At 60.6% G+C, this 25,548-nt stretch overlaps 2 protein-coding genes across 8 annotated transcripts in view; one reads left to right on the top strand and one right to left on the bottom strand.

The window, feature by feature from the left end:
• Positions 1–23,143, top strand: part of FARP2 (FERM, ARH/RhoGEF and pleckstrin domain protein 2) — a 119,082-nt gene extending 95,939 nt beyond the window's left edge. For 3 of the 5 annotated variants that reach the window (XM_028105351.2, XM_028105352.2, XM_028105350.2), the window contains exons 19-28: positions 69–199; positions 4,954–5,022; positions 5,680–5,769; positions 8,751–8,771; positions 8,974–9,056; positions 9,898–10,016; positions 10,511–10,671; positions 11,667–11,774; positions 11,999–12,150; positions 12,364–23,143. In XM_028105351.2, the coding sequence (XP_027961152.2) occupies positions 69–199; positions 4,954–5,022; positions 5,680–5,769; positions 8,751–8,771; positions 8,974–9,056; positions 9,898–10,016; positions 10,511–10,671; positions 11,667–11,774; positions 11,999–12,150; positions 12,364–12,433 (1,004 nt within the window). In that variant the 3' untranslated portion in view covers positions 12,434–23,143. The remainder of the gene's footprint in view (positions 1–68; positions 200–4,953; positions 5,023–5,679; positions 5,770–8,750; positions 8,772–8,973; positions 9,057–9,897; positions 10,017–10,510; positions 10,672–11,666; positions 11,775–11,998; positions 12,151–12,363) is intronic. The other 2 variants (XM_028105354.2, XM_028105353.2) reach the window with 1 other exon arrangement.
• Positions 13,049–25,202, bottom strand: STK25 (serine/threonine kinase 25). 3 transcript variants are annotated; one of them, XM_028105358.2, is made up of 12 exons: positions 25,022–25,202; positions 24,586–24,680; positions 18,983–19,213; positions 18,154–18,210; positions 17,509–17,617; positions 16,724–16,881; positions 16,452–16,637; positions 15,965–16,110; positions 15,658–15,772; positions 15,430–15,501; positions 13,785–13,921; positions 13,049–13,538 (listed from the first exon to the last, which is right to left on the bottom strand). In XM_028105358.2, the coding sequence occupies exons 2-12, from the start codon at positions 24,613–24,615 to the stop codon at positions 13,499–13,501; spliced, it is 1,281 nt and encodes a 426-aa protein (XP_027961159.1). In that variant the 5' UTR covers positions 24,616–24,680; positions 25,022–25,202; the 3' UTR covers positions 13,049–13,498. The 3 variants fall into 3 exon arrangements, with proteins under 3 accessions (XP_027961159.1, XP_027961160.1, XP_027961157.1); XM_028105359.2 differs by having other exon boundaries at positions 25,084–25,202; XM_028105356.2 differs by lacking the exon at positions 25,022–25,202 and adding an exon at positions 21,029–21,217 and having other exon boundaries at positions 24,586–24,662.
• Between the last annotated feature and the right edge of the window lie 346 nt (positions 25,203–25,548).

Below are 25,548 nucleotides of genomic sequence, written 5' to 3'. Positions count from 1 at the left end.
GTGAGTGGGGGGGATTCCATCTGTGCCCACCTGCCTGGGCACCTATACTGAGGGGTCTCTCCCCACAGATGCCCTCCAGGCCATCACAGAGGTGACCTCCACACTCCAGCACAGCCTCGCCCGGCTGGAAAACCTCCAGAAACTCACAGAGCTGCAGCGCGACTTGGTTGGCATAGAGAATCTCATCACTCCCGGCAGGGTGAGTGACTTTGAGAAAGGTTTTTGAGGTGGTCACTTCATTGTTTTGTTTTGTTCTTAATTCCAGTATAGTTAACATACAGTGTTCTCTGAGTTTCAGGTGTAAAATCTAGCGGTTCAGCAATTCTGTACGTGACTCAGTGCTCATCACGCTAAGTGTGCTCTGATGGTCATCACCTGTCTCACCCACCCCCCCACCTGCCTCCCCTCTGATAACCATCGGTGTGTTCTCTACAGTTCAGGGTCTGTTTCTTGGTTTGCCTCTTTTTTCCCTTTGTTCATTTGTTTTGTTTCTTAAATTCCACAAAGAGTGAAATCATATGGTATTTGTCTTTCTCTGGCTGGCATATATTTCACTTGGTATCATACTCTAGATCCATCCATGTTGATGCAAATAGCAAGATTTCATTCTTTTCTATGGCTGGATAATATTCCATTGTACACACACCACACCTTCCTTATCCATTCATTTGTCCATGGACACTTGGGTTGCTTCCGTGTTTTTGCTATTGTAAATAATGCTGCGGTAAACGTAGGGGTGCATGTATCTTTTCAAATCAGTGTTTTCTTTTTCTTTGGGTAAATACCTAGTAGTGTGATCACTGGATCATGTGGTAATTCTATTTTAACTTTTTGAGGACCCTCCGTACTGTTTTCCAGAGTGGCTGCACCAGTTTGCATTCCTACAACCTCGCCAACAGGTTGTTTCTTGTGTTTTAAAGTCGTCCTAACAGGTGTGACATGATATCTTGTTGTGGTTTCCATTTGAATTTCCCTGATGATGAGTGATGTTGAGCACCTTTTCATGTTTTTGTTGGCCATCTGTAGGTTTTCTTTGGAGAAATGTCTGTTCATATCCTCTGGCCATTTTTAATTGGCTTATTTCGTTTTGTGGTGTTAAGTTGTATAAGTTCTTTGTGTATTTTGAATATTAACCTTTTATCAGATATGTCATTTGCAAATACCTTCTCCCATTCAGTAGGTTATCTTTGTGTTTTGTTGATTGTTTCCTTTGCTGTGCAAAAACTTATTTTGATGAAGTCCCAATAGTTTATTTTTGCTTCTGTTTCCCTTGCCTCAAGAGAGATATCTAGAAAACTGCTGCGAAGGCTGACATCAGAGAAGTTACAGCCTGCATTTTCTTCTAGGATTTTTATGGTTTCAGGTCTCACATTTAGGTCTTTAATACATATTGAATTTATTTTCTTGTATGGTGTGAGAAAGTGGTCCAGTGTCATTCTTTTGCATGTAGCTGTCCAGTTCTCCCAGCACCATTTGCTGAAGAGACCATCTTTTCCCCATTGCATATTCTTGCTTCCATTGTTAAAAATTAATTGACCATATGATAGTGGGTTTATTTCTGGGTTTTTCCGTTGTGTGTCGTTGATTTGTGTGTCTGTTTTTGTGCCAGTACCATGCTGTCTTGATGACGACAGCTTTGTAGTATAGCTTAAACTCTGGGGTTGTGATGCCTTGTTCTTTTTCATTTCACTGCATGTAATTGAGTTGTAAGTCACATAGCACAGAATCCGCTGTGCAGTCCAGTGGTCTTCAGTATATCCACAAGCTTGTGCCATCATCAGCAGTAATTCCAGGACATTTTCATCCCCCCAACAAGAAAAGCTGTACCTGTTAAGTCACTCCCCACCCCCTCCCCAATCTACGGCAGATGCTCATCCACTCTTGGCGGCTTTGCCTCTCCTGGACATCTCCTATAAATGGAATCATTATGTGGCCTTTTGTGTCTGGCTTCTTTCGCTGAGCCTCCTGTTTCCCGGGCTCTTGCTGTAGTAGGTCAGCACCTCCTTTCAGTGACTGCATCAGTCCGTCTCTGCACGCATCGCGTTCTGTCTGTCTGCTCATCTGCTGGACACTCGGGTTGTTTCCCTTTTGTGGTGATTGGGAATAATGCTGCTGGGAACATTTGTGCACAGGTCCTTGTGTGACCATGTGCTTTCAGTTCTCCTGGGTAGAACCTAGGAGTGGAGCTGCTGGGTCACATGGTAACTGTGTCTCACATTTTGAGAAGCTGCCGGTTTTCCAGTTACTGGGCAATTGTACATTCCTACCAGGAGTGTGTTAGGGATCTGGTTTCTCCATATCTTATCTTTTTGATTCTAGCCATCATGGTGGAATGTAATGGTGTCTCATTATGTGTGTGATTTTCATTTCTCAGATGGCTAATGTCAGGTTTCTTGTCATGTGTTTATTAGCCACTTGTGTGCCTTCTTTGGAGAAATGCCTGCTCAGATCCTTTGCCTACCTTTTAATTGGGTTGTCTTTTTGCTGCTGAGTTGTGAGATTCTTTATCTATTCTGGACCCCAGACACTTAATAGGATTTGCAAATATGTCCTTCCATTTTGTGGGTGGTTTCTTCATTTTCTCAGTGGTATCATTTACAACACAGGTTTTTCTATTTTTATGAAGTCAAATTTACCTGTTTTCTCTTGGGTGGCTTGTGCTTTGTCACAGATAAGACACCACTGCCCGGTCCACAGTATGACAATCTACCTCTATGTTTTCTTCTAGAAACTTCCTGTGTTTCAGCTCTTACGTTTAGATTTGATGGTTTTGTAATTCATTTTTGTGTGGTGTGAGGTCGGGGTCCCACTTCATTTTTTTCCATGTGAATATCCAGCGCCATTTGCCAAACTGTCCATAGACACAGATGGGCAAGTTTAATTTTGAACTCTCCATCCTATTCCATGGTCTACATATCTACACTGCCTACTTTGTCACTAATGCCTTTTTGAACTCAGTACTGTCAACAGAAGAAACCATTTTATGGGTTGCATGAAGATGTTTCCTGTCTCAACACAAACACGTGTAGTAGAGTGTGGCTGTGTTAGTCATGTTTCCATGTTAGCCTTGTTAGAAGGTACAGAGAATGTGGGGTCACAAGCTCAAAGAAATGAACTACACTAAAATGTACAGGAACATTCTGATCTCCTGGAGTTAGGGCTTTGGCTGGGTGCCAGGATAGCTCCGTTTCCTTTCCGTCCTTGACCACGGGGCTCTGAGTGGAGCTGTTGGCTGGGAGCTTCTGGAGGTCCGTAGGGCTCTCGGTACAGCTGGTTTCTCGTTGTGCCCCCCCCCCAATGTGTTACAGATGGCGGCCCCTGGGAACCGTCACTGAGGGGTAAGGGGGGTAGCCACAGAGCAGGGGTCGGGGTGGGCTCTGTGTGTGGCCTGGACAGGTTGCTCCACATCTGTGACATAGAGGGTCTTGGGGCAACAAGGGGACTGATGTCAGCTGCTTGGCCCAGTGCCTTGCATGAAGTAGTTGGTGTGCGAACACTTGCTGCCATAGTTGTTGTTTTTAGCCGAACTCTCTAAAGTCCGAACCCAGGGCTGCCGGTCTCCTTGTTAAATATGTGTGTCAGTCACAGACAGAAACCACACTAGTTAATGTGAGCAGAGGACTTTAAGAACAAGGGTTGTTCACTAGGAAGAAAGTTGATAACGAGGTATCAAAGGGTAAGAACTGGGAAGTATCTAAGAGGCAGAATGCAGGTGCTGCCAAGGGCAGGCCCACGGTGTGGCGGGGGTGGGGTTTGAGGGAAGAACACCCACAGGCCTGGGACACGCTCCCCTGGAGAAGGGGCTGCTGCCCAGCTGGTCCTGGGGTCTGGGGGTTGAGGGGGTCGGGTGGTGGAGCTGGCTCTGTGAGGGCAGGAACCCCTGCAAATAGGGTTTGTGGCCGCAGGAAGAGGCAGGGGCTACCCACTCGCCCTCTGCCGAAGAGCAGGGCGGGGAAGGTGGGTCTGACGTCAAAGCCGCAGAAGCCTGGAGCTCAGAATCACACTCAGAATCGGGCCCAGCCCATCCTGCGGTGCAGGCGCCATGCCAGGGCACGCCCTGCTCATCTCCTTTTGTCCACAAGGCTCCTATGAAGTTCACCTCTCTGTGCCTTCACTCAGTCCATTTGAGGGCTGGGGTCTTCTGGCAAGTTCTCAGGGTGTGAAGCTCATGCTCCTGCTTATCTGAAAGGACCAACAGATCGGCAGGAGAATATCTGGAAATCGTTCAAACTGGAATTCTTCAGACACTTCCCGCCATTGGCGCAGGCAGTTAGGGGCCTGTTTTGACATCTGCGCCTTCAGGGGTGTATGTGTGGGCCTGGGCGGCGGCGCTCCAGCACCAATGGGGACGTGGGAGGCATCCCCAAGTCCTGGCGGTACCATCAGGCCCTGGTGGGAGAGGCAGAACCTTCTCCTCTCCCTCTGTGGCTCCTGCTGGAGCTCCAGCCCCACCAGTGTCTCATCACTTCAGGTTGGAAACCTTTGTGGTTTCAGGAACCCTCTCTCCCCGTGCCAATGCCAGGGTGGCAGCTGACGCTCATTACCTGTCAGCATTTGATGAGAACCAGGTGTGCCATCCTCCGGCTGCTCTGGCCCAGTGTTTCTTCAAAGCTGAACTCAGAGATCATGCCTGAGCCTTCCAGGAGCTTCCCCTCAATAAGAACAATACCATTTGCCTTACTGGCCCTCAGCATAGCCAGCCTGTGGCGAGATGGGGCCACAGGTGCTCAGCAGACAGTCTGGGGACTGACATGGGATGGCCAAGCAAGCAGGCAGGAGGGAAGAGGTCGGAAAGACGGGGAGGGTCCTGGGCAGGAGGGCGCCGTCAGAGGGCCTGTGAGGGGCTCGGAGAAGCATGGACAGTGACACCAGCCTGTCCCTCCGCCCCGCCAGCACGCCACCCGTGGAAGCGGCCTGGGACTGGCACCAACGGACCTCCTCTCTCTCTCTCAGGAGTTTATCCGCGAGGGCTGCCTTCACAAGCTCACCAAGAAGGGCCTGCAGCAGAGGATGTTCTTTCTGGTAGGTGGGATGGGTGTGGTTCTGTGAGGGGAGCCAATGCGGTGGTCCCGGCGAGCGGCCCCAAGTCAGACAGGAGCCAGGTGAGGACCGCAGAAAACACTCCCAGCGAGGTGCCTTCCTCACTGGGTATTCTGGGCACCTGTCTGCCGGACCCTCAGAAAGCCAGAAGATAGCAAGTCCAAGTCCCTGTTGCTGCAGGAATGTTATGCTGAGCATTGCTTTGTCATGGAGAGCCGAGGCCCTCCCAGGGGGGACCCTCGATCCCTCCCTCCTGCCGGTCAGTCGACTCAGGCCCGAGCCATCCTGGCTGAGGGGTAACGGGAGGACCAGCCAGAACTCCCCACTGCCTCTAGCTGGCGGGTGCTGGGCACTGGCCCAAGAGACCTGCTGACTCATGGGGTAACTAGCTACCTCTTGTCAAAATAATTTAACTTTTTAAAAAATATTTATTTGAGCGAGAGAGAGAAAGCATGGAGGGGAAGGGCAGAGGGAGAGGGAGAGAGAAACTTAAGCAGACTCCAACCTGAGCGCAGAAGCCAACATGGGGCTCGATCTCACGACCCTGAGATCACAACCTGAGCTGAAACCAATGACTATTAGACATTGAAACTTGTCACTTGTTTTTAAACTTTTGTGTAATAAAGCCTCCCGTCTCAGTTCTCAGATATGCTGCTGTACACAAGCAAAGGTGTCACGGGCACCAGCCACTTCCGGATCCGGGGCCTCCTTCCCCTCCGCGGCATGCTGGTGAGTGCTCGGCCGCCACGCTGGTTCTTCTCAGGCCGTCGTGGTTACTGTTCTTGGTGCTCCACGGGCCCTGCCTGCAGCCTCAGCCCCTGAGGACAAGGCCCCGGCTCACATGTCCACCTCCCCTGGGGAGCCTGGCCTTCAGGAGGCGCAACGAAAGACCCCAGTTGGGTGCTTAGGGGGGTGGAGCTAACACAGCCTCTGAAAGAGAAAGCTGAACCACTAATTCTAAAGACTATAGAGTCTTTCTCTGTTCTTGTGCTTTTGTCTCATAAGAGCAACTGGGTTCCCTTTCTGTCACCCTAACTAGTTGTCTCACACACGTGCATGTGCACACGCACACCTTCAAAGTGGCAGGACAGCACCACGGACAAGGGAGGAAGGCTGCAGTTCGGGGCTGGGCTCGGGTCTCCCCTCCGCGTTGTGTGAGCTGCCAGGGGGAAAGGTCCCATTCCACCCATGCGCCGCCATAGCAGGCCTGGGCCATCGATGACCCTGTTGCCCAGCGAGCCCGCTGTGCATGCCACATACCTGTCACATGTCCACGTCACAGGTTCGACAGGACGCTTCATGTCGTCTCTGACGAGCCCTTTGTTTTAATGTGACCCAGTTCCTCAGCCTTTTACCCTTGTGCTCAGTGCTTTCCGTGGCCTGACAAAGACCCTGCTTGAAGGTCACAGAGAAAACTCCTACACACACATTGACTCATTCTCCCTTTGCCCTTGAGTGTAGACCTGCACTCAGCCTGGAACCCATCTCTGGGGACAGTAAAGACAGGAGGCCAAGTTCAGGTTCTTGACAGGAAGCCCCTGGTCAAGGTGTCCATGGGTCGGGGGGTCAGACCCCACTCTGCTCTGTTACATTTGGCCAGTCTGCCTCAGTTTCTACTGCCTTCTTCAAGGGTACCTTCCGTGCTCGGCCCTCCGTGGTCCTCGGCACTGTCCCTCCTTCCACTGGGCACCTGAGCCTTCGGCAGGCGTAACATTTGGTTCAGCTTTTTTAACCCTCAGCAAAAAGGGGGCCTGTTTGAATGACCACATCTGCCATCGCCAGAAGCACACCCCATCTGTTCTAAAGTATACTTTTAAAAATACTTTCATCATAGAAAAAAACTGAAAATATAAAATAAAAATCACTCAGGACTGGACCACCTAGTAATACACACTGTGGGCATTCTGCGACACGCCCTTCGGTCTTCGGAGGTAACTGATATTCCTAGCGGCCACGCAGTTCGTCACTAACGTCTCCTGCGCTTGTAACCCAGGAGCTCTGGATTCATTTCGAGATGAGCAGTAGGCTGGCAAGCCAGACTCCGGCTTTCCTATTTCCCTACACTGGACATTTTGGCTCCATTCAGTTTTTCAGAATTAAGAAATGACACCATTGGATCTCTTTCGACACATCCTTGCCTACGCCTAAAACATACTGTTTGAGCAGTGGGTACACAGCTTTTGAGGCTCTGAACAGGACCGTGAGTCACTGCTGCAGCACCTGCTCCAGCCGACCTTCCCATTCAGTGCATCTGAACCTGTCTTCCCACAGCCTGGGGTGGGGGGGCACAGGGCGTTCACCCCTCACCCTCCGCAGTTTGGTGAGGAGGGCACGGCCCTTGGCGGTCAGTGAGGCTGACAGAGTCCGTGTCTCCTGGAGTCTGGGGCCTCCCCCTGGGGTGGCACCCCGGGCGTGTCTGTCACTCTGGTCTCTATTTGTGGCATGTTTACAGACACCAGCCTGCTCAGGGGTCCCAGACACTTTCTCCAGTTTGTAGTTCCTTTTTATGTTGCCTGCAGTTTGGTTTTATTTGTAGAATTGAAACCCCCCTGGGCAGACACTGTTGTCTTACTCCTGGGACGGCATCTGGCAGAGAGGGCCCAACAAATACCTGTTCAAGGAGGGAAATCAGACATCTCTGTAGTCCTCTGTCCAGCTTTCGAGTGCAGACTCCGAAGCCCTTCCCCACGCCAAGATCACATCGGCACCTTTGTCTTCTGACACATTTACAGTTTGGATTTTTCTTACTGCCTAAACTGTCTCCACGTGTGTCTCTGGGTGGCTGGACTGGGCCGCACCACTTGCTTTCCCCCCGTCCGTGCAGCTGCCCTCCTCATGGCAACAGTTCCCGCCTTCACGCTTGGGGCTCTTTCTGGGCCTTCTGTTCCATCTCTGCGCCAGCGTCCGTCCACGGTCTTCTGAGTCATGTGTTGTGTGGAAGAGTTGCTGTGTGGATGAATAAGCATGTCCCTTACTCGTCCTTTTTAAAAAGCGCTTTGTGCTCTCAAGTATTTAATTCTTCAAAATAAACTTAGGAATCACTTGGACAAATTTCTTCCAAAAACAGCACTCAGATTTCTATTGAAATCACATTACATTTACGTGCTAACTCAGGGTAAGGGAAGACGGACATCTTGACCTTTTCTTGCCGGCCACTGCTCCCGCTCACTTCGGATCGTGTGCGTCCCACAAGGCTCCGTGGTTGGCATCTCCTGGGCCCCGCGCAGGCCAACTGTCCATCCTGGGGCCGTCTGTAACTGGCTGGTCCCGGGGGACAGACAGCTGGCCCTCATCCTGAATGCAGAGGGAAGGGCGACAGGTCTTGGCTTCAGAACGAGGACCTCTATCGTGTTTACATCTTCCTCGTGTTTCTGACACATGATCAGAAATCACACGCTGGATTTTAGCAAAGGTGTGGGCAGCGTGTAGAGATGTCCACCCCTCCCCGTGGACTCAAGGACGGGGTTGAAGCACCTTTGCATTCCTAGAACCTCACTTGGTCCTGGGACGATTTCCTGTCTGTGTTTTAGGCTGGGTTAGGTAGTATTTTATTTGGGAGTTATTTCAGTCACTTAACACTGAGATCAGTCATGTAGGTTTTTCTTTGATTCTAACTGTTAGGTTTTGGTACCAGGTTTATAAAGTGAATTATCCAATTCCCTTTTTAATAACGAAAATGCTCAATATTTTTTCCTGTGCTTGACTTTCAGCTAATAGTGCTGGACCCACCGGTGAGTAGTTGGGTGCCCTGTGGCCCACAGCTCACCCACCTGGGTGGCAGGTGCCATGGCGTGGGGATCCCTGTGCCTCCTGTAGCCCCTCGTAGTCAGCGTAGACTCGCACAGGGCTTCCACGGCACCTGTGTCACGCTGCAAGCACGGGTCCTGCCCACCCTGCGCTCGCTCCAAACGCTTGCCTCTTCTCCCGCCACAGGTTGAAGAAGGCGAGGCTGAACGGTCTGTTCCACATTGTTTCACCATTTGTGCAGTGCAGAAAACAGTCGTGGTGGCAGCCAGGTACGGGCTTTCCACGCCTGCCCCTGGTGGGCCCTGGGGTGGGGGCCCCCCTGAGCCCCACTTCAGTTATGTGACCAGGGGAGAGCAGCTTCTCCTTGGGTGGGAAGCTTGTGACCATTGAGAATGTCCGTACAGAGCGGCCCCCGAGCCTCCGTTCACGGCACTTGACCAGGGGCGGCTTGTGCGGACCGGCAGTCTCCTGGGCACGCGCACTGAGGCACCCTCAAGTCCGGGGAAGGGCCTGCAGGGCAGCCACACCAGGGCCGTCTCACCTGCATCCTGTCTGCACAGCAGGGCTGTAACTTGGCAGCAGCCACTTTTCCCAAATCACATCCGGTGGGGAGGAGGCGGCTCGGTCTCTCTGCTATGGGAGCCGGGGGTCCCCAGCACCTTCCCCGGGGGGAGAGGCTATCCTCCTCCTGGGTGGGCACCTGGCTCTCAGCTCCCACCCTGCCGTGTCCTGGCTGATGTCCTGGCTGACGTCCTGGCTGATGGCAGCGAGCACGGGACACGAGCGCCCCCCACAGCCTGGGCACCTGGACGGGAACCAGCAACCAACCCTGTATCTCGGCACCAGAGGCTCCGAAGCCTTTGTTTCCGGAAGCAACCCCCCCTTCCAGCAGCCCCCGGCGCAGCACTGAGGGGCTGCCTTCCCTGCTCTGCCGCCCCCGACAGCTCCCAAGGGGACGCGGGCTGGGCCCCCCGCAGCACTCCCGACAGCCGCCCGGGGCCCACAGGGCACGGGGCACTCCAGCCTTCTGTCTCGCTCTGAGGAGCTGGCACAGCAAGGAGGCCCTGGTGGCTCTGCTGAGCCGGCTCTGAGCCTCGGCCCTCCCCCCAGCACTCGCCTGGAAAAGGAGAAGTGGCTTTGTGACCTGAACACCGCCATCGACGCGGCCAAGAGCGGGAGTGACCAGTCCCTGGCGCTGCCGGGCGGCGTGGTGTGCGCTGCTCCCTACAGTGAGTTCTGGCCAAGTTGCCCCCCGTAGAGCCCCCTCCGCACCTGGGCAAGCTTCTCTACAAAGCCCTCTTTTCTTCTGGGAGCGTGAGTGGGGAGGAGGGGAGGGACACAGAGCGGGGAGCCGACTCCCCGCTGAGCAGGGAGCCCGACGTGGGGCTCCATCTCACGACCCTGAGATCATGACCTGAGCCAGAGAGTCGGACGCTCCGACTGAGGCACGCAGGCGCCCCTACAAACCCATTTTCTTGGCCGCAGGCCTCCTGCTAGAGCCCGCGTGTTCTCCTTCCACAAGGCACGTTCTGGCCGCCCTGGGGTGGGAAGGGACCGGGAGGGACAGCGAGCTCCTCTGGCAGAAGCACGTCATGTGGGCCCTGGGCCATAGGGCTCCTGGCCTCCCCAGGCCTAGCCCCTCTGCTGGGCACCAGACCAAGGGCACCCCAGGCCCTACTCGCCCCCTGCCCCCATCTCTGAGAGGGGTTGGCTCCTCCCCCAGGATCCTCTGAGGAGGCGGCTCTGGAGCAGGAGTCCGAAGATGCTCGTGGCTGCCACGGCACCCTGGAGGGGCAGGGCCAGCACCGGGCCAACACCACCGTGCACGTGTGCTGGTACCGGAACACCAGCGTCTCCAGAGCCGACCACAGCGCAGCTGTCGAGGTATGGCTGCCGCGGGCACCCTCGGCTTGTGCTGGCTAGTGGGCGGGGCTCGTGGGGGTCCCACGTGGCAGGGCTGGGACAGGCGTACGTGGGAGCGCTCTCCTGCTCTGTCCCCTTGGGCAGGAAGCCAGGTAGGCAAGTCCCCTCTGGCAAAGCGGCCCAGGCGGCCACCAGGCTGTGGGCTGACCGTCCCCGTCAGGGCTGGCGCCAGCCCGTGAGACCAGCTCTGAGCCGCGTGTGCGGGAGGATGCAGGGGGTAGGTTCCCCGGGGTTCTCTGGAAAGGGCTCCTCTCACAGGGGCTGCTGCCTCCCCGCCATCACCTGGAGCAGCCGCTTTGGACTCCAGCCCTTCAGCCCTCAGGCTGCCTCCCACTCGAGGGGGGGGGGGGTTTCGAGTTCCCGTCACACCCCGGGCAGAAGCAGCAGTGCCAGGTGAGGAAGCCTCCAGAGCCCTGGGCTGACGCGGCAGCTGGGGCCCAGCACGCAAGCAGGCCCCATGAGCCTGGGGACGGGCACAGTGGCAGGGCGCCCATCTGCCTTGCCCCGCAGGGAGGGTTATGAGCAGAGAGTGGGGTCACTGGCCACAGGGTGGCCATCCCTGGGCGAGGATTCCGGCCTCCTCACAGGCCGGGGCAGGGGAGCAGCTCACTCCTAACCCTGCTGGCGCGGACGCCACACTCAGGGCCGGGAGCTGGGGCGTCTTGTCAGAACTGCATTTACTTGGCTCTGTGTGGTCCGTGATGGTCACGGCTGGAATCACTAAACGGGGAAAAGAAACGTAGTGTTCTTCTATTTAGTGCCTGGGATTTCATTCTCCAGATTTTTAAACCTCCTTCCGTTAGACACACAGGCCGACAGGCCCAGAGCAGTGAGGTCACACCCAGAGCAGAGGAAGGCCGCAGGGGCCGACGCTGCATTCTGGGGGAGCAGGTGCTACTCTGGGTGGAGTGTCCTAGGACGCGGACCGGGTCCAGTGGCTTTTTCTTTTCCTGCAGAATCAGCTTTCAGGGTACCTGCTGAGAAAATTCAAGAACAGTAACGGCTGGCAGAAGCTCTGGGTGGTCTTTACCAATTTCTGTTTGTTCTTCTACAAAACTCATCAGGTACGGGTGCTTGCGGGGAGGGGCGGGGGGCCGGGGGGGCTGTGCCTGTCGCTGGCAGACGACGGCCCCTGCTAGCCGCGACACTTCCAGTTCCGAGGAGGGTGGTCTTCCGGCTCTTTGACCTGCTCCCCCAGGGAGGGCTCCCCAGGCCCCAGCGTAGTGAGAGCGGGCCGTCAGGCCGGCTGGTGGGGACAGCACCTGCAAAGCCGCATGCCACCTCGCAGGACGACTATCCCCTGGCCAGCCTCCCGCTGCTGGGCTACAGCGTGAGTGTCCCCAAGGAGGCTGATGGTGTCCACAAGCAGCATGTCTTCAAGCTCCAGTTCAAATCCCACGTCTACTTCTTCCGAGCTGAGAGCAAGTACACGTTCGGGAGGTAATCCCGGGGTCTGCCACCATCCCCTGGGGTCCCCTGCTGCTGAGCACGGCTTCCAGGGTTTTCACCTGTCCTTGCCTTGTCCCATTCACTCCATGTTTGGGGCTGTCCTCGGGAAGAAACTTGAGCACAAGGCCACGGGTATGACCAGAGCATCCCTGGACTCCCAAGTGAGTATCCTGAGAGCTTCTGATGGTCCCACCTCTGCTCCAGGTGGATGGAGGTGATCGAGAGAGCCGGCAGCTCACCTGGGAGGGCCAGGTGTCCCGAGGAAGAGGCATGAAGAAGCCCATCCTGCCCGACGAGGACAGAGCCAAGGAAGCAGAGCTGGGTCAGCACTTCCCCTGCAACTGCATGTCCCAGCGTCCCCAACACAGGATGGCGGGGGGGGGGGGTAGGACGGCGTGCAGGGGGAAGCCTCGGTGACCTCTGGGAGGGGCAGCATCGCCTCAGCCCCGTGGGCACCAGGAGGATCCCACATGCACGTGAAACTGCAGGCCCAGCTCGGGATGGAGCAAGCCCCGTGCTCATCCGCCCTCCCCTCTGCCTGAGCGGCCCCTGCTGAGCACTGGCCTAGAGCAGGACCCCACGACCCGTGCTGCACAGAGGCCCAGCAGAAGCCACTGTGGTGCCTGCCCCCGCAGACCTCTGCAGAAGGGGAAACCAGAGTTCCCCCAAGGGCCTCTAATTTGTTAGTTCGCAGTGTTTCCAACAAATTGGAAGTAAAGGGACATAAGCTGTTAGAGCTTTTCATTCGTGCTAACGTGCTTGCGGTGCCAGATAAAGGGCTTCTCCCCGCACCCTGCGTGCCGCCCTGCCCTCTGCCGGCAGCCCCGCGGTCACCATGTGCCGGGACAAGGACTCAGAAGCCAGGAACCGGGCCCCACCCACCGCCAGCATCTCTCCAATTCAGGTCTTTATTCAAAGTGGCAGGAGCCTCTCCATATTCTATGAAAACTAACACCTTAACTTTAGAACATTTAGGGAAACGAAGTTCATTTTCTTTAAAAACAAAAACAAAACCAAAACCACACCACCACAACCAGTTCTGGCTGACTCGAGTACTTTGGAGACGCGGTACCTGATCCGACACCACCAGGCCAATCTACGACCGGCGTGGCCACCGTGGGCCCCTGGGCAGGGGAGGAGGCGGACGGGCCCAACAGTCCCCGCTCCTCAGTCCAGGGCGCCGCGGGGTTCGCCGCTCCGCTGCCGGGAAGGGGCGGAGGCTGTGACCCAGCAGCGAGGCCCACGTGGCCGCAGCAGCACAGGGGTTCCAAGTCCGCCCAGGCCTGACGAGCTCCGCACAAAGACCCTTCTCCCCACGCTCCACGAGCAGCCGCGCCCTTCAGCGGGTTGACGTCAGGTGGTTTCTGCTGTGCGAAAACCTGCGGAGAAGAAGCCTGGCCTGGAGCGCAGACCGGGCGCGCTGCCGCCGCCGCCGCGGCGGAGTGGGCAGTGGGCGGCCGCACAGGGCGGGCCGCAGGCTCGGGGCTCCGGGGGGCTCGCCCAGCAGGCGCCCTGCTCTCTGAATCGAGCCCGTGGGCACGGCCGCTAAAGGCAGGCAGACCGGAAGGTACGATGGGAGAGCGGGAGAGAGGCGCACAGCCTCGTCCCCAGTGTGAGGGCCTCACCTCTGCACCCGCTCCACCAGGTGAGCCATCAGCTTGTCCGAGATGCCAGGGCAGGACTCCTCAGCCAGGCTGAAGGCGTTCTCCAACTCCTCCAGCGCCCCCACGCCCCCGCCACTCTGCTTGTGCTTCTCCTTGAGCTGCCGAGAAACCCCCCGTGCGCCTCAGCCGTGAGCTCCTGCCCGAGCACGGGGCCCTTGGCGGGGAGGCTCTCGCGAGAGGCTCGCCCCAAAGGCTCCCCAGCCCGTCCCCGGGGCCCGCATGTGTGGGACCCGGCGCACCGCACCTCCACCTGCACCAGAGACCTAGCAGTCCTTCCACCACGAAGCCGGGACGGGCCGGGTGCCACCAAGTCCCCGAGGCTCTGGTGAGGAATGGAGGCAGAGCCGAGGGCGCCGCCGGGGAAGGCAGGGGCTGCCCCGCCCCCACGCCCCAGGCCATCTCAGGGCTTGGTTTTCAAGAGGGGTCTCTGCCGGCCTCTGGCACTGAGGGGGGCCAGGCTAACCACGTGGCTTCCTCCCAACTGAGAGTCACAGAAGCTCAAACCCCCAAGTGCCCCGCACGGCCAGATCCACACATCCTGGCCCCCCGGCCGCCCTACCACCCACGCGGCGGGAACCGGACGGAGGACCCCCGCCCTCCAGCTGACCTGGCAGGCAGCAGTTAGAAACAGGTCAACCGCGCGCTCCCGCCGCACTCCTCACAGAAGCAAAAAGGGAGGGAGCCTGCGTGCCTCCCAGAACACCCCCCCAGCAGCCCCGACCTCAGGCCCGGCCCACGGAATCAGGAGCCACCGCGGGTGTGCCTGACAGGCTGGGTGGAGCCATGCTCCCCACGCACGTGCAGGGGCTCCAGCGGCCCACGGCCCCGCCCCCCACCCAGCAGCCCGGGGCGCCAGCGGCCCCGGCCCTCCCCTCCGACGCTCTGCCACCTCCCTCCAGGCCCTGCCTCGCTGCCGGCGCGGGCGAACGCCGCGGCTGAGCCCCACCAGCTCCGGGCGCCCGACCCGCGACCGCCCCTCTCTTGCCACCTCCCCCTCTCCGAGCTCCCCCTGCAATGCCAGACCCCGCTGGGTGGGCGCGCTCCTGCCTGTACGCAGATGCCCTTCCACCCACCCCTTCCCTCAGACAGGCTCTCAGCATCCCGTCCTCGCTCCCTGGGCTCCGGGTGCTGCTGCCACCTGGGTGGGCACCAGGCCCGTGACGGGGCGTGGGGAACCTGGCTGCATCGCATTCCTGGGGTGTGACCAATCACCCATCAGCAGGTGGCGTGGAGGGTGACAGGACCACCGGGGAGTCACCCTTGAGGCCTCCCTGCCCTGGGCCGGACATCCAACACTGAGAACGGAGCCTCCCAGGCTCTCTGAACAGGTGCCCGGCCCGTGTTTACGATTCAGAATAAGGAGTCACAGAACCCTAGTTCTGTTCAAGGACCCCAGCCGGCTGGGAGCGCGGGAAGGTCACACGAAGGGACTTTGTCCCAACCACTTCTTTGCTCAGAAAGCCTGGCCCCCAGATCTGGGCCCAACCACAGTGGGTCCCGAGGGGCCCGGAAACCCCACACGCAGGGCGGGCTGGCGGCACCCCTCACTGTGAACCTCGTGCAACAGCGCGTGGAAAGCGTCTGCGGGCGGCACGACGGCCCTCACCTCTCCAAACACAGGCCGGACCAGCGTGGACAGGCACTGGGACCTCGGCTGCCTCTTGACGGGCTCCGCAGACTGCAGGGTCAAAGCGACAGCAGGGTGAGCAGGGCAGAGGAAAGGCTGCACACCCAGGGGGCAGGCGTGCTCCCTCCCCCACGCTTCCGTGGGGAGCACCCACGCCAGGGCACCTGCCACCCCCAGAAGCAGCGCCCACCCCCGGCCAGCTCAGACCTTCGGGGGGCCGTGCAGGGCTGCCCCCTTGTGCAGTTTGCCGTGCGGGCCTGGCCGGATGGTGGGGGGGAACGTCCAGATGGGACCCTGCTCTCCGTCCTCAGCATCTGCGTCGCTGGGGTGGAAGGCCAAGGGCTGTGAGGGCCCTGGGGGCTGGGATCGGGAGTCCCAAGGCCCACACCTGGTCTAGCCTCCCATTTATCTTGGAGGCCACCTCACAGCCCTAAATGCTAAGTAGGCCCGCCTGGGCTTCAGGGGCCCATGGCCCAAGGCCGTGAGGGTCTGCGCCATCCGGAAGGGCCCCTACATGTCCGAGTCCTCGGAGCTGGACTCCTCGCCGTGCCCTTCCGACTTCCAGCGCTTGTAGCGGTCGATGAGCTCGGTGAGGAAGGAGGTCTTCTTGGTGTAGCGTGTGATGAACTTGTGCTTCAGGAGCTCCTTGGCAGTGGGCCGCTGCCGGGGAAAAGGACGCAGGTCACCCGGTGCCAGGGACAGCTGAGCTCTGCCCTCAGGCCCTGGAGCTCAGTGCTCCCCGGGGGACCCAGTGGGAGGAGGCAGCCAGGAGGCTGGGGGTGGGGGAGCTCCCCTAGAGCCGGGCCGCTGGCGGGTCCCACCCTAGGATCAGGAGGGGCTTGGAGCAGGGGGGACACCTGGCACAGGGAAGGGGCCTCAGGCCCACTCACCTCCCACGGGGCCTGGTTCCCAGGCAGCCCAACCGCATGTCACCGCCCAGGCCCCTCCCAGCCCGCCCCATGGAGCCGGGGCCCTGGGCGCCACCACGGGGCAGGGCTTACGAATCGGGGGTCCTTGTTGAGGCAAGCCTCCACAAACTCCTTGAAGGGCTTGCTGTGGTGGCCCTCCAGGGTGGGCGGGCTGTTCTTGGGGATCAGGAACAGGACACGCATGGGGTGGAGGTCAGAGTTGGGAGGCTCACCCTTGGCCAGCTCGATGGCTGTGATCCCCAACGACCAGATGTCGGCCTGGACAGAGACCCACACAGGACCGTGGCTGCCGGGGGCTCCCCAGGCTGTGCCGCAGCCACCCTCCTACCCACCAGCGTGCCCACCTTAAAGTCATAGGCCGACTGCTTGATGACCTCGGGTGCCATCCAGAAGGGGGTGCCCACAAACGTGTTCCTCTTGATCTGCGTGTCTGTGAGCTGCCCCGCCACCCCGAAGTCTGCCAGCTTCACGTCCCCCTGCTCTGAGAGCAGCACGTTGGCGGCTGCTCGACAAAGGACAGCAGGTGTCACCCTCAGCACCGTGCAGGGCCCCAGCCTGCATGCAGCTGCCGAAGGAAGCACAAGGCCACCTGGGGACACCCAGTGCGTCTGATTCAGGGACCTCAGCTTTCCTCTCCAGCCAGTGGGCCAGAGACCCAGGGCCACAGGCACTGCGGGTGGGTAGCTGCAAAGCATGGGGGGCCCACCTGGGCGCCCCCAGCACGAGCTCCAGGGCCCTCCCAGTGTTTGCCTCTCATGACAAAGCCCAAGAGCAGAGCCACAGCGCGGCAGGCGGAGGGGACTCTGACCCTTGGCCTCCCGCTCCCAGCTGCCTCGCCGGCTCAGCAGGGCTGGCCACAGGATGAGGGGGCTCAGACCCACAGCTGACACTTGGATGGAGGACCACGAGCAAAGCATTGTCCCTGCTCACACAAGGTACGGAGCTATAGCAGGGACAGGCGACTACCTTCTATCCGACAGAACTGCTCCGTTTCCAGCATCAGGAGAGAGTAAAGGCCGGAAGCGCTGAGCTACAGGGTCCCGGGCCCCCAGGACCCCCAGCCGCACACCCCTCACAGCGACCTGCCACCTCCCACCCCGGCGCTTCTAGGGTCGGGGGGCACAGGGACCTTTGATGTCTCGGTGGATCTTGCGCTCCGAGTGCAAGTAGTCCAGGCCCTTCAGGATCTCCCGCAGGATGGTGGCGATGTAGGTCTCCTCCAGCGGGCCGGGTTTAAGCTGCAGGCAGAGGAGGGCCTCAGGCACCCCCAAACACAGACCAGCCCTTCCTTCCACGCCACTCCAGACCCATCGCCAGGGCCCCGACTCGACCACCTCTCTACCAGAGGAGGGGCCCTGCGGACAGCGGGAACCTCTCGTTCCCTCAACAGCTCCTGATTAAACGAAGCTCCGTGTGCTGAGTCAGGTGGAAGTGGGGAAGGTTCTCTTGAGAGTGAGGGCACTGCTTCCTTCTCTGTTGCAAACGGGGTCCCAGCCACACTGCCGAGCCTGTCTGCCTGGGGGCCCCCACCTCACCTGCACCCTACAGGCCCAGGACCCCTCAGCACAAGCAGTGGAAGGGGACTGCAAACAGCAGTTCATTTTTCGGCTTAGATGGCTCCTAAGTAACATGTAATACACCAGAACGGCAAAGGAGAGGCCAGGGGGCCTCAGACAGTGGGTCCAGAGGTGCTGCCGGTACAGCCCCCACAGCAACCTTCTTCTGTCTGCTCCTGCCCACGGCAAGCTGCCCACTGTTGTGGCCTACACCTCACCAGGTCCAACGCAGAACCGCCGCCCAGATACTCCATGATGATCCACAGCTTCGTGCTCTGGGACCAGAGAAACACCTGTCAGCACGGGGCAGAGAGCAAAGGGGCACAGCCGGGCCAGGGCCCCGGGACACACCCTCCCCAGCAGGGGTGACTCCACAAAAGGGCCCCAGCAGCCCCGTCCAGCTCCCCTCCTATCAGACCCCCAATGCAACCACTTTGCAGACAGACCAGTGGCCGAGTCCCCTATGCCCACACCCCATCAAAAACCAGACTGGGAAGACGGCAAGCCCAGCCAGCACTCGGGCTCCCTGTACCTGCACCCCAAGCATCCCCCTTCCCCCTGGGCAGGCCCCCCAGGAGCTGACACTGGGCTCCGGCTGCAGGGGTTGCAGAGTGCCCCCAGCAGGGCTCCCAGACGCTGTCCCACGGGGGCTGCCCCAACCCTAGGAGATGCCCACAGCCGGGCAAGGGGTCACCATGACCCTTCAGAGCTAACTAGACCCTACTCACACCCTACACACCCACCTGGCCCTTGGGACGGCTGTTTCTGGGGGACCAACTCCACTGTGAAGATGGGTCTGTGTTCAACTACTGGGGTCCCTCACCCTTCAGACCAGGCCTCTCTGCCCCACTGTCCCCCGGGAGGGCAGACCCAGCCCAGGCCTTCCGAGCAGGTACAGGGACTTCCAGGGTCCCGCAGCTCCAACCGCACGAACACTGGGCATTATCACTCCACCTCTCCAGACGCAGGCTGGGCCGGGGGCGGCTGTCACTGGCATCTACCGAAGCAGGCCCAGCACAGGGCAAGCCCTCCCCACCCCCCAGGCACCTTCAGGTAGGAGCCGAAGTAGCGGGTGATATATGGGCTGTCACACTGGCTGAGCACAGTGATTTCCTGCTGAATGTCCTCGATCTCATCCTCGGCCTCCTCCAGGTCGATGATCTTGATGGCCACCACCTCCTTGGTACGGTTGTCAATGCCCTTGTACACCTCCCCAAAGGAGCCCTTGCCGATACGGTCCAGCTTGGTGAAGAGCTCCTCGGGGTCCACGCGTGAGTGCTGCAGGGACACAGGGCGGGCAGCCCGTCGGGGGAGTGGGATGGGCCGAGGTGACCGTCCCCAAAACGAGGAGCCACATTCCTCGTATGTGAGCTCACCCACATTCTCTTCTCCTTTCTTCTTTTATCCCTTTTTGTTCAGAAAAACTAAACGTACCCTCCACACAGAGGAAAAGATCCTCCGAGAGCAGAGAGGCCCGGGTACTAGGCGAGGGATCAGGTCGTGGAGCAGGTGGAGGGACCATAAAGGCCCCACACGTGGGGAGGACCAAGTGAGGCGCAGAGACACGTTTAAAGGGACGTGGAAACAGCGAGGCTATCCCGTACGACCGTGGGGACGGTGGGGGCGGCAGCCAGAATCTCTCACGAACCACGGGCCTAGTTAGTAAGAACAGACCCAGCTGCCTCTGCGCTTGGAACAAACAGACCACACTAAAGCCTAGAGATGTGAGTAGCAGGCGGAGACCCCCCAGAAAGGGATGAGGGATGGACCGGCACTCACTCACTCTCCTGTAGGCCCGGGAGACTCTTAAACAACAAAGTCCACACATTAAAACAGAACACAAACCCAGTACGCATTTATCCGAGTTCTCCCTGCACACCTGCAAGCCATGCCCCTTGGAAAGGGCTCCTTTTCTCGCCCCACATCAGTCTTCAAGGCAGCTACACCCTGACACCAGCACAGAGTTGAAAACTGATGCTCTCCTGGATGCTTAATCCTGGACACGCAAGTATCCCAGAAAACCAGTGCATGCAATCCTCAGACCGAAATTCAAACAAGGCCTGAGGGGTGCTGAGCAGCTGGGACAGAGAGCACCCAGCAGTCTGAGCCCCAGGACACGGCTGCAGAGAGGCGTCCATCCGTGGGCTGAGGACCACACTCTTGATGCTGACCCTCCCTGAGTCGGGCTGAGATGGCTCAACGTGGGGGCTCCATGAAGGATGGCAACACCCCCGGGGAGTCCCCTAGCCCCTGCCCGCATGGCTCCCTAGGCTCCTGAGAACACCAAGCCGCTCACTGTGTTCTCAGTTAAGAGGCTGTGCGCACAGTTCCAGAGGGACGAGGAGGGGCGGGGTGCCCCAGGACCCACGCAGGGGCTTGAGGCCCTGGGCAGAGGCGAGGGTGGGGCCCAGCGTCTTGTCCAAACAAAGGCAGAACGGGCTTTCTCGGGCCTGGGGACTCAGACCCACCAGGAGGTGCCTCCCTCGAGAGGCTGCTCCCAAACCCCCAAGCACCTATCGACAAGGGGGCATCTTGGCGTGAATCTAACGTGGCCAGGCATAAGAAGGAAAAAAATCCCAGCTCACCACGCATCAGCACTGACTGCTGTGTACACCAGTGCTGAGGGAAGGCCCATCCTGGGAGCGATGGGTGCCCCACGGTGCCAAGGAGAGTCCTCCAAGCATGGACTCCGCACACACCTGGGAGCCCACCTCGGACTCACCCCCAGGCTGGGCCCACAGTGAGACCACACGTCAGTAGAAACTGCCAATCAGCTGCCTTTCCCAAGGTGTGTAACTGGGAGGGAGGAGCCGGCACACGCAGGCCACACCTGAACACACCACAGCACCTTCCCCAGCCCCGAATCTGAGCACCAGGCAAAAGCCAGAAGACCGAGGGCCCCCCGGAGCTGGGAACTTCGCAGGAGAGTTGAGTGGAGCGGGTCCCGGCAGGGGTCAGGGCGCCAAGAGCAGCATCGCAGAGTCCCCCACACAAGGCAGGCTGGGCAAGGGGCCAGAGGCAGGCCCCTCCGGCAGCCCGGTGAGGCGTCCGCGCTCACCCTGGCCCCGCCAGTTAAAACGTGGCCCTCCTCACCTCCTCACCGGGACCGGCGGCCTGGTCCCAGAGCCAGCGCATGCGGAGGACAAGGCACGGCAGATGCATGTGGCCAAAGCTACTGCCAAGTCCCCTGGGCTGAAGCCTTCAGCAGGACATGGAGAGCTGAGCGCCACTCAGGTCTCTCGGGCCCAACTGCCGGGCAGCTCCGTTCCTGCTACACACGCTCTGAGGAAGACCAGCACGAGTGAGGCACGGGGCTGCGAGTCACAGCTGCCCAGCTGTCTTCAGAGTGTGGACGGGGCCGTGGGTCACGGGATCAGAACCCACCCAGACCTGAGAGAAAGGCCTGGCAGGGGCACGCCATCAGTTCCCAGCCTGCACGGTCGGCCAGCCAGCAGTCAGCATGAAAACGCCTTCCTGCCAAAGAGAGGGCCTTCTCCACCTCTGGCGGCGGGGGGAACCCCACCATTCCCTGCTCAGTCCCGGACTTCCTGGGGGAATGTGGTCAGGGAGACGGCCCCTCGGGCCCACACCGCACCTCACCACCTTCCCGAATGTTCTTTCCGTTCATTCAGCCATCAGTGCCCCTGGCATGCGGTCCGGCACACTGCCAGCCTGCAGCCCTGCCCCTGCCCCAGACGTGCTGCCACAGCCCCGCAGGACACCCCAAGAGCGCCGCCCAGGAACTCCAGTCCATTTGGTGCCGTGCCATCATGTCCTCTGTCACTGGAGAGAAAGTCCCTCTGCTGAGGTGGCCTGAGAGAGAGCCGGGGCAGGCAGGGCTGACACCCGGCAGCACCAACCAGCACCAGTGCACCTCCGGCTCTCAGGGGTCCCCTGCCCACCCTCAGCCCTGCGGAGAACACCGCATCAGTCTCCACACAGGCCCAAAGGTGTGTCTGTCTGCTCCACCATAGCAGCCCAGCCAGAGAAACCCCCAGACAGAGCGGTGAGACCTCCACTTGCCTGGGAGCAGAACACGGTGGCCCCCACAGCCAGAGTTCCAGGCCCCAACCCCCAACTCTCACCCTCCTGGAGTCTCCACCCCTGCAGGCCCGTCAAGTCAGCAGACAGCGTGACAAGAACGCCCCTGCCTGAGACCCTCACACGACAAGCGACAAGCGTATCACAGGGACCCCGTGTTCCCAGCTCCACCTGGAAGGAAAGGCAAGCAGCTCCCAGGTCTGGGCTGCTTTTCTAGGCAAGGCACAGTCTGGACAATCACTCAAGGCTCGAGTGGCTCTGCTGGTTGAGACCCTTGTTCTCCAGCCCCGAAGCTGCCAGGTCTGGGGCCACCGTTCATGTCACCCCACAAAACGAAGGGAGCAAAGCCATTCCCACCCAGCACACGACAGGTGGGGCAGCCAGTGCTAGGGCACCTGTAGCCATGCCTGCGGGCAGGGCAGGAACCACCCAGGCGGAGGGGAGCCGGCCACGGCACGAGCACAGGCCCTGGGGGAGCACGCCCCACGCGGCCCCAGTGACCACCATCTGAGGAGAAAACCAGGCTTCCTGCCACTGACAGAGGCCGAGTCTACTGGCCTCTGAAAGGACAGAAGGCTTCCTTCCTTTGGGGTCCTTTCCCCAGCTCCTCCACTCCCGCACCCCCGCAGCAGGGGTGACCTGGCCGCCCAGGGCCGACACCGAGCACCATCGGTCTACAGGGACAGGCGCAGCTCACGGCTCCAATTTCTCATTCTGGGACCCACGGGAACTACTCCCACAGCTTTTTTTTTTTTCCTCCTGTATTTCAAGGAGGAAAAGAAGAACAGCACAGAATATTTCTATTCTGAGAAAAACGAAACCTTGAAGCGAGACACGTCCTGCCATTTGATTACGGGACAGTTGAGAGCTTCAGCCCCAGGTAGACTTGGCTTTGAAGCCTCAATCTGTCACCTTCTAGCCAACTAACATTTCTAAGCATCCCGCTTTTAAATTGGGGGGGCAAGAGCACCTGTGTGGTAAGGGTGCTAGAGGAATGACAGGACACAAACACGGGAAAGCTGAGTGCAAGGACTAACTGGTTTTAGTGCCCTGTTAACGTGTACTGAATAGCCGTCACGTAGGTAAGATGTTTTTTTTCAACTCAATTCTTTTTTCTAGTCAGCACCTTTGCATCTGAAGTATGCAAATAAATCCTGAAGCCCGTGACACGTGGTCGTGTGGCATTCTGTGCAGGTGGGAACAGCAGTCGTGGGATTTACAAGGTGGGGTTTGACAAAGTCACTCAGCGCGCACCCCGCTTCCTTCTCGGGCGTGCCTTCTTTGCGGCTTCGGTCACTCACCAGAGCCAGGACTGGGCTGAGGCAAGTGAGGCTCTCTTCCCGGTGCAAAATCTGCCCTACAGCGCTCTCTTAAAAACCAGCTGGAGGCCAGCTTCCCCCCCGGCGTCACGGGCATGCAGTTTACCAGACACCAGTGTCAAAAGGAGCGAAGAACCTGCTAGCTTCGCGGAGCATCGGGCGGCAAGGCCCAGTCCCCGTCTGCGGCCACAGCCGGTCCAGGGCGCCCTGCTCCACAGGAGCCCCCCGGGTCTGGAGCCGAGCCCTTCCCCCGTTCCTCCGCCCCCAAGTCGGGCCCACGGGCCCGCTGCGCATCCCTCGCCCCAGCCGCCCCCCACCCCCCAATTCAGCACACAGCGGCCAGCGGAGGGTGCCGACAGACCGTCCCAAGCCCCAGCAGGCCGCCTGAACCTTGGCCCAGCCATGACCCTGCAGGGAGAACGGCACCAAGGGAAGAACGCCGGGCTGTCCGAGTAGTTTCCTCGGCCTCACGTCAGCCTCCGCGCACGCTGTTCTCAAGCAACAAGGGAGGGGAGCGCAGGGGACCAGCCCCCGGGGCCGGCGGCCCCGGCCCTGCCCTCGCTGCGGCAGCCGCAGGGGTCGCTGCGGCAGCCGCAGGGGCTCGCTCCAGGCGCGCTCGGGGCCCGCCTGGAAGGCCCCCCGGGGTCAGCGGGGCCCGCGCCGGGCCAGACCCCTCGAGGCGGCCCGGGGTCGGGCATGACGAGCGCTCCTGGGTCCGAGGGGAACAGCGGGCACCCTCCCGGGAGGGCTCGGCCCGCGGTCCCACAGGTGGTGCCCAGCAGCCCTCCCCGCCTCCCCGGCGGGGCAGCACGCGCCCGGCCTCTGCTCCCCCTGCGCGCCCGCTCACGCCGCTGCCCACGTCCCCAGCCCCCCGCCGGCGCGCCCGCAGGGCGGTCCCCGCGGCCTCTGCCCCCCGCTCACGCGGGGGCTCCAGGACCCTCCCGGGGCGAAGGTGCGCACGGACCCCGCCCGGGCGGCCCCCCGCCCGGCTGCGCTCCCGCACGAGGCTCTGCCCCGTCTCCGCGGCGCTCGCGGCGCGGCTGCTTCGGCGAGTCTGGGGGCTCCTGCCCCAGGCCACTGCACACCGGCCGCCGCGGTCGGGCCCCCGGGGCCACACGCCGGGCTCCCCCACCCTCCCCGCAGCCGCACTGCTGCGCGGGCCCGCGCTTCCGAAACCCCAGTGTTTTGGGAGAGACACCCCCGCGGCGGCCCAGACGTGCGCTCGTGACCGCGCGCCCTCAGGTCCCGGGCGTTCGGCAGGCCACCCACCGCCCGGGACGCCGCTCTTACCTGGCTGGCAAAGCCCCTGAGGTGAGCCATGTCTGCGACGCGCGCAGGCCGTCCGCCGCAAGCGCAGGACGCCCCGGCTCCCTCGCGTCAGGCAACTGCAAGGAGAGCAGCCCGCTCCACGCTCCATCGGGGCGCACGGGGCTCCCCCGGGCCAGGCGCCCCCACCCACACGGCGGTCCCTCAGGGGCCCTCCCGCCGGGCCCGCTGACACCCCCCCCCCCCGGGGCCGGGTCCCCGCGCCCCGCCCCCCCCCCCACGGCTGAGCCCCGCCCCCAGCGCCCGGCCCCACCCGAGCCCCGCCCCGCCCCCAGCGCCCGGCCCCCCCCCCGAGCCCCGCCCCCAGGTCCCTCGGCGCCCTCCCCCCGCCCCACTGTCCCCACCGCCCGGCCCCCTCCCCAACCGCCCCAGGCGCGGGCCCACCCCGCAGCGCGCCCACCTCCGGGGGGCTCCATCCCGGCCTCCCCCGGCCCGCTCCTCAGTGCCCACGAAGGCTCCCACCCGCAGCCTCCTCTCGCCCGGGGACGCCCGGGCCCTCCAAGCCCGCGAAGAAGCGGCAGCGGCGGCGGCAGCCGGAGAAAGCCCAGCGGCCGCGACGGCGAGAGCGCTGCGCGATGTCGTGGCCCAGCGCGGGGTTCTCTGGGACACCGAGTCCCACACTCGCTCGGCTTTCGGGTGCCCGCCGACGCCGGACTACACGTCCCGGCAAGCCCCGGGGCAGAGCTGTGTCGCGGGGCTCGCTGGGACTCGGAGTCGGGCTCCCGGAGCGGCTCGAGACCACGTCTCCCCAGCCGGCTCCGGGGAGGGGCGGGGCCGGGGGCGGGGCCAGGTGGGGCGTGGCGGCCAGGGGTTGGGGCCGCCCTTCGTTGTGTGTCCTCCCACTCCTCTACTCCCTCCCCTTCCCGCCCTCCTCCTCCCGCTCCCTCTCAACCTCCCCCTCCCCCGTCGGCCTCCATCCCCCTCCCA

The sequence above is a fragment of the Eumetopias jubatus genome, unplaced genomic scaffold, assembly GCF_037043125.1.
Source record: "Eumetopias jubatus isolate StellerSeaLion01/CBP00866 unplaced genomic scaffold, mEumJub1_p1.0 scaffold_3, whole genome shotgun sequence".
Classification (NCBI taxonomy): Eukaryota; Metazoa; Chordata; class Mammalia; order Carnivora; family Otariidae; genus Eumetopias; species Eumetopias jubatus.
The sequence above is the reverse complement of the archived record's forward strand: the minus strand, read 5'-3'. Positions and strand labels throughout refer to the sequence as shown.

What these genes read in the sequence shown, in the direction of transcription:
- STK25 (XM_028105356.2), bottom strand. Translation starts at nt 21,097, where the DNA reads ATGCATCTGCCGTGCCTTGTCCTCCGCATGCGCTGGCTCTGGGACCAG. An exon ending in TCAACAAGGACCCCCGATTC is followed by an intron (nt 16,111 to 16,451) that starts GTAAGCCCTGCC and finishes TTTCCCCGGCAG; the next exon opens with CGGCCCACTGCCAAGGAGCT. An exon ending in AGCTCCGAGGACTCGGACAT is followed by an intron (nt 15,773 to 15,964) that starts GTAGGGGCCCTT and finishes CTTCCACCCCAG; the next exon opens with CGACGCAGATGCTGAGGACG.